Source organism: Meriones unguiculatus, chromosome 1 (genome assembly GCF_030254825.1).
Source record: "Meriones unguiculatus strain TT.TT164.6M chromosome 1, Bangor_MerUng_6.1, whole genome shotgun sequence".
Taxonomy (NCBI): domain Eukaryota; kingdom Metazoa; phylum Chordata; class Mammalia; order Rodentia; family Muridae; genus Meriones; species Meriones unguiculatus.
The window spans coordinates 19305727-19313111 of NC_083349.1; the positions used below are offsets into that span (position 1 = coordinate 19305727).

Here is a 7385-nt window from a genome sequence, read left to right on the forward strand (position 1 = left end):
AGCTGCTGGCTTAAGGGTCAGTGTCTGTTTTTGTTTGGATGGAAGAGTCAGGAAACTCCCTGGCTCAGTGTCTATGGAGTGGGGGTTTCTGGGCATCAAATGGGATGCTGGCCTATGTCAGCCCTTTGCTGCTGTGTAACAAAACCACTACAAACTCAGACTTCACACCCCAAGACTTTTGTCTACATTTCTGGAGTCCAGTGGGAATTGCCCTGGTTTACCTGCAAATACAAAGAGGATGGACATCAGAAGAAGGAGAAAAGAGGGAACAAGTCAGGAGCCTGCCACAGAGGACCTCTGAAAGGCTCTGCCGTGCAGACTATCAAAGCAGATACTGAGACTTATGGAACTAAGCTCTGTTCATGCCTCAGGGCATGCTGAGGCCACTAATGTTATAAAGCAGTGCTTGGATTTTCACCCAGGGCTCAGAGCCCTCCCCTATGTGGGTTCTTTAAAGAATTAAGTTGTTTGTTATAGTATCAATTTCTTCATTTAACTGAGAGTTGTCTGCCAGTGACCATCCTCATCAGCTGAAGGGTCCCTGTCCTGCTAGCCATCCACAGCATCTTCCTGGACTGTAGGGATGTGTCTCTCTGACATCTCTCTTCAAGCCCCTTGGGATGGTGGCATTTTGCTGTCAGCTTGGCTGGATTGAGACGTCTAGTGAAGGGCCTAAAGAATCTCTGTGTACCCCCAATTCTGCTATGAGCCCACAACCCTAGATTCTTCCCAGACATGGCCTGAATGTACGTGTATTATTCAGTGGATTCTAGGTTCTGATGAAAAGGAGTAGGAAAAGGAGGAAATCCGAGTGCAGAGACATGTATGTACGCAAGCTCTGTTCTCTCCCTGATGGAGGTCATCTATACTGCCATTGCTATGGCCAGCTTCCAGGTTTTTCAACCTTTCACCATGGACTCAACACCTGTGACTCTTCAGGGAGGCTCCAGGCCTTCAGCACTTGACTAAAGCTATAAAATTGGTCTCCCCTAGTCTGCAGTATCTAACATCTCAGGCCTAGCAGCTACCAAGTCCTCTGCCTCTCCAGCATGCAGAGGGGCATTGTTGAATAACTAAGCCCCTATAGTATAAACCAGCTCCATAAATTCTCTTTCATGATAAATACATGTTATTCTAGTTCTATTCTCCTAAACACTGCCAACTAATAAATCTATTTTAGAGCTCCCCTGATTAGTCAAGGTCCGTACAGAACAATGTCCTCTTGAGTCAGCTCAACTGACGAAGGGTCTTAATTACATCTGCAAGTACCCCTTTTCACAGATAGGATGTCGCCCCATGGGTGCTGTCTCTTCATACCACAAGTTCCATCCACTCCAAAAGGGAACTGATGTAAAATGGAGGTCATTTTTATAATTTTTCTGTGTCAGGAGAGACATGACGTATTTATAGCATCAATGGGACATCCAGATGGTAGAATCCAAGAGAGGTTAGTATACTAATCTGGAGGTCAGAACATTTTTACATAGCTAGAAGTTATTAACTCTGGTGATAACAACAGGTAGATAACCAAGACCCCAAGCAGGAACTGTGCCCTTTATCCATGTGGAAGAAATGACCAAAGATAGCTTATTATCTTTCAGCTCCCCCAGAGATTTCTGGAACCACAGCCCTTGGTGGGGGGTTGTAGCTGGAGAGTGAGGTCAAATTTACCACATGTGGGCTATAGAGAAAGCTCAGTGTTGAGAACACATACTGTTTTTCCAGACTATCTGAGTTCAGTTCCCAACACTCATGTGAGAAAGCTTACAACTGCCTGTAACTCCAGCCCCAACAAACCTCACTCTGTCTTCTGCGGGCACCAGCACACACGTGGCATACACATGTGTTCCCAAACACATACATAAAGATGAAAATTCTTTTAAAATTACTGTGTGAAGGGATTTAGAGAGATGGCTCTACAGTTAAGAGCACTGGCTGCTTTTCCAGAGGACCAAGGTTTGATTCCCAGCACCCACAAAGACAGCTCACAACCATCTGTAACTCCAGTTCTAAGAGATCTGCCAACCTTGTCTGGTCCCTACAGGCACTGGGCACACAAGTGGTGCGTGTATATATCCGCGGGGCAAAACATCCACACACGTTACATAAACAAATCCTGAAGATTACTAAAGCGGCACATTTTAAAATTACCACACGAAAGCCACCAGTCGGTATAATGGAAGACTGAAAACTCTCCACTAAAGGCCAGCATGTAATAGAGAAGACACAGGAGATCCCGGGCCGCACAAATGGCCTCTGGGGGCCCCAGCCTGAGGAGGGTGGGCACCGTGAGCTTCTAGCCTGGGTCCAGATCCTGCTCTCATCCTCCCTGCGAAGTGTACTTTTGCTTAATGAGTTCCCTCTACTTCTACTGCTGTCCACATGTCTCCACTCAATTTCTTTTTAAAACCTTTTTATTTTAGCCAGAGTCCTTCCTCTTGATTAGTTTCTTTAGGTGTACAGATTTTAGTAGGTTTATCCTATATTATTTGTCTATATGAGTGAGTATATACCGTGTGTGTCTTTCTGCTTCTGGGATAGCTCTTAGGATGAACTTAGGATGAACTTTTCCAGTTCCCACTGTTTACCTGCAAATGCAAAGAGGATGGACATCAGAAGAAGGAGAAAAGAGGGAACAAGTCAGGAGCCTGCCACAGAGGACCTCTGAAAGGCTCTGCCGTGCAGACTATCAAAGCAGATGCTGAGACTTATGGCAACCTTTGGGCAGAGTGCAGGAAATCTTAGGAAAGAAGTAGGAAACAGTAAGATCTGGAGAGGACTGGAACTCCACAAGGAGAGCAACAGAACCAAAAAAATCTGAGCACAGGGGTCTTTCCTGAGACCGATACTCCAACCAAAGACCATGCATGGAGATAACCTAGGACCCCCGCACGGATGTAGCCCATGGCAGTTCAGTGTCCAAGTGGGTTCCATAGTAATAGGAACAGGGACTGTCTCTGACATGAACTGATTGGTCTGCTCTTGGATCACTTCCCCCTGAGGGGGGAGCAGACTTACCAGGCCACAGAGGAAGACAATGCAGCCACTCCTGATGAGACCTAACAGACTAGGATCAGAAGGAAGGAAAAGAAGACCTCCCCTATCAGTGGACTTGGGGAGGGGCATGCATGCAGAGGGGGGAGGAAGGGAGGGATTAGGATGGGAGGAGGGAGGGAACTACAGGGGGGATACAAAGTGAGTAAAGTGTAATTAATAAGAAATTAAAAAAACTTTTTATTGATTCCTTGTGAGTTTCACATCATGGGACCCATTCCCTCGTATCTGCCCTTGGCCCTTGCAAACTCTTCCCCCTCCCCCCCAAAATAATACACAAACAAAAAAATAAATAAATAAAACAGTATAGAAAACATCTTGTGTGGAAGCTGTCGTGTGTCCCACAGTATACCCTTCTGTCCACACACACGTATCTTCACTTGCAATGTTCATTGTTCTGGTTTGAGGGTTCTGGCTTCTGTGACACAATCAATATTGGATCCTCACTGGGACTCCTCCCATTTGCCTTGTTGTTGCTTTGTGTTACGAAGATCTTGCAGCTTTGGATCAGCAGGACTGGCCCTTTCACGTGCCTCAACAGTTCACAGATACTGTAGATTTGGGGGTGGGACAACTCAAAGCCCTTGATCTTGACCTAGGTGGAACTTAAGCTGACTATCCCACTGGCTCTCCTTTATCCACACGTACCAGGGGCATTCTCCAGCACTGCCTGGGCTAGCTCACCCAGTGCCGCCATCAGCAGGCGGCAGGGCTACCTCTCCTGCTCTCACTCTCCTGCACTCTGCTCACCTTCCCCCACTCCTCCAGAGCCAGCTCCATTGAGTTGCCCAGCTAAGCCCTGATTCCACTCTCCCACGTGCCGCAGCCTTCCAGGGGCTGGGCCAGCTATCCTTTCCCTAAACCCTCAGGGCTGGCTCACTTGTGCTCCACCATCAGGACCAGCTCCTCTGTATTGCCCAGGCAAGGTGCAGGGCCTGCTCTCCTGAGTGGTACAGACAGTGCTGGGCAGGGATAGCTCTCTCCGTCTCTCAAGACCTTGGGGCCAACTCTCCCTTGTTCATGCCCTGTAGCTGTCTCATCTGCACTCTCCCCCTCACCAGGGCCAGGGCTACTGTGCTGCCCAGGTGAGGTGCAGGGCCTGTTCTCCTGAGTACTGCAGCCAGCCACGGGCAGGGCCAGCTCACCAGCAATGATGACCCCGGGGTCAGCTCTCCTGAATGCCTCAGATGGTGAGGGGATGGAAGGCATCACCCCTGCATGGCCAGCTCTCCTGTGCTCAGGCCCTCAGGGCAGGGATGGTTCCCCTGCTGCCCACCCCCACACACCAGGCCCAGCTCTACTATGCTTTCCAGTTGAGGTGCAGGGTCCTGCTCTTCCAACTGCTTCAGCTGGCATGGGACAGGGTCCGCTCATTCGCTCTCATACTGTCATGACCCTGGGGCCAGCTTTCCTGACTGTTGGAGGTGTCGAGGGGGTGGGGTGGGGCGAGGGCATCATCTCAGTGCCTGCCTCACCCCATAGGAGATATCCACTCAATTTCTTACTGCAGTACACAAGAACCCAGCAATCTTGTCAGACACCTGCCAGAATCTGACCTTTGTTGACAGCAGAGAGCTGCCAGCTAAAAGGTAAGCTTATGTTTCCCATCTCTTAAAGTATTCTACCAGTTCTGAGGACCATCTGGAAGAATGCCTGTCTCAGCAGCCAGTCTCTCCATCCCACCTCGCCTCCCTCTGTCCCCCTCCCCTTTTCTTTCTGTCTTCTTTCACTTTCTCTAGGAGTGCATGAAAACACGTTGTTCCGGGCTTAGACTCTCAGCCTCCCCCCCCCGGGGGGGGCCCTATGCCCTGGTTGTCGCTGGGCTCCTACTCAGAGGTAGCCAAGATATGGTAGCACTCCAAGACATCTCTGACACCAAGATAGCAACACCCACATGGTCGCCCTGGTCTGCGACACGTGCAGCTGCTTAATCTCTCAAGCAGCAGCACTTAAGATGTTTTCTGGTGGCCAGAGCTTTGCACAACCCCGCTTTTCCATCCTCACAGTCCCTTCTTAACTTTGCTCTATGTTCCGCAAATAGCTGTTTTGCCTTGTGTACTTCTGGTTCATCATAGTCTTCCGGCTCTGGATCCCTCCTGCCCTAGGGGTGTCCAACTTTCCGATACTGAGAAAACTAGCCATCAGGAGGCTTCTATGCCAGCATCAGCATGATTTCTCCATATTATATCATCAATACATGTGGTGTCTCCAGCAACAGGCTCTTTGTTGCTGTTGCTGTTGTTGTTGTTCAAGACAAGTTTTCTCTGTGTGACCTGGGCTGTCCTGGATTCACTTTGTAGACCAGTCTGATCTGGAACTCACAGATATCCACCTGCCTCTGCCTTCCAGAATGCTGGGATTAAAGGTGGGCACCACCACACCCAGCTCAGCAACTGGGTCCTAACCATCAAATTCTTATGAGCAACCAAGAGCAATGACAATTGTCTAAGGGGTGTGCGTGTGTGTCCAGGTCACCTCACACCAAGAGCTCGAAGAGAGGAAGCCTACATCTGGCAGTGTGCTTTTTACTTGCCAACATATACCTTCTGGGAGGAACATTACTCCTGTAGAAGGTAATACAAATGAAGTATATTATGTAAAGCTTAGAAACTAGTAATCTAGAAAATGTGATTTTTAAATAGGAGTTGGTGTGAGGCCCATGGTGAAAGCTGATGTTTGTGAAGACCCACAGGGCTTAATGAGCAGGATGGGTGGGATAATTGCCTCTTAGGAAGGGTGCTATTATACAGTGTGAGCAACTTTGGCAGGTAATTCTGAACTTCAAAGGTGAAGAAATGGATGAAGAGTGACCACAGGAGAACTTTGAATGCTGCTTTCCCACCTGGGTAGATCCTCCCCAGGGGCTGCAAACTGCAAAAAATGCATCGCTGCCACCCAGCATTGCACCGTGGCCATATCAGAACCTGAAATCAGAGCATTGAAGGTTTAGGGAGGAAAACAGGATGTGAAGGAAGTATGTCACAAGGCAGAGCAATGTTTGTGTTACTTTAAATCACACTCAATGTCCGTGTGGACAGTATAAAAATAGATATGAGGAAGAGACTTTGGGCCAATCAGTCACCTAGGACAGGAATATAAAGGCAGTAAGCTCAGGAGGTTCCACACCTGTAAACCTTCCTCTCCACCTGCTTCACTGACCTACTCCATCCCCAACCCAACACCAGAACCATGAGCTGCTGTGGCTGTTCCGGAGGCTGTGGCTCCAGCTGTGGGGGCTGTGGCTCCTGTGGCTCCTGCTGCTGCAAGCCTGTGTGCTGCTGCAAGCCTGTGTGCTGCTGTGTGCCCACCTGCTCCTGCTCCAGCTGTGGGGGCTGCAAGGGAGGCTGTGGCTCCTGTGGAGGCTGCAAGGGAGGCTGTGGCTCCTGTGGCTCCTGTGGGGGCTGCAAGGGAGGCTGTGGCTCCTGTGGGGGCTGCAAGGGAGGCTGTGGCTCCTGTGGCTCCTGTGGGGGCTGCAAGGGAGGCTGTGGCTCCTGTGGGGGCTGCAAGGGAGGCTGTGGCTCCTGTGGCTCCTGTGGGGGCTGCAAGGGAGGCTGTGGCTCCTGTGGGGGCTGCAAGGGAGGCTGTAGCTCCTGTGGAGGCTGCAAGTCCTGCTGCTGCCAGTCCAGCTGCTGTAAGCCCTGCTGCTCTTCAGGCTGTGGGTCTTCTTGCTGTCAATCCAGCTGCTGCAAGCCCTGCTGCTGTCAGTCCAGCTGCTGTAAGCCCTGCTGCTGTCAGTCCAGCTGCTGCAAGCCCTGCTGCTGTCAGTCCAGCTGCTGTAAACCCTGCTGCTGTGAGTGTAGCTGCTGCAAACCCTGCTGCTGTGAGTCCAGCTGCTGCAAACCCTGCTGCTGTGAGTCCAGCTGCTGTAAGCCCTGCTGCTGTCAGTCCAGCTGCTGCAAGCCCTGCTGTTGTCAATCCAGCTGCTGTGCCCCTGTGTGCTGCCAGTGCAAGATCTGAGGTTCTGGGCACAGCCCTCCAGTAATCCTGCACACCAGCTCTCTCCAGACAGGGGCAGGAGCAGCAACCTGAGCCCTGAGGTTGCCCTGAGTCTTCTTCTTCTGGTCCTGAAGCTGCACCTCCAGACTGAGGGGGTTGTGTCCTGGTGTGGAGAAGAACACCTTGCTGGAAGCTCACTCCTCATTCCACACTTAGTGGATCAGATCTCCATCCACTTCCTTTTTTTCCTAGGCTCCAAGTCTCTGATCTCCTTGGCATCTGGCCTCACCTGAAGGCTCCATCAAGTCCTCAGGTAGGTACAGACTATGGAGTTCCCCACAGCCTGCCATGCCAGGGAGCTGTGTACTCCTTTCCACCAAGCATTGGCCTGGCCT

General features: G+C 50.6%; 1 protein-coding gene across 1 annotated transcript; it reads left to right on the forward strand.

The window, feature by feature from the left end:
* Positions 1-6186: 6186 nt before the first annotated feature.
* On the forward strand, positions 6187-7011 carry LOC132650980 (keratin-associated protein 5-2-like; the record flags this gene model as incomplete). Its single annotated transcript, XM_060376309.1, has 1 exon — positions 6187-7011. A coding segment is annotated over one exon (825 nt), but the record flags the coding sequence as incomplete, so codon positions are not given.
* Positions 7012-7385: the final 374 nt, after the last annotated feature.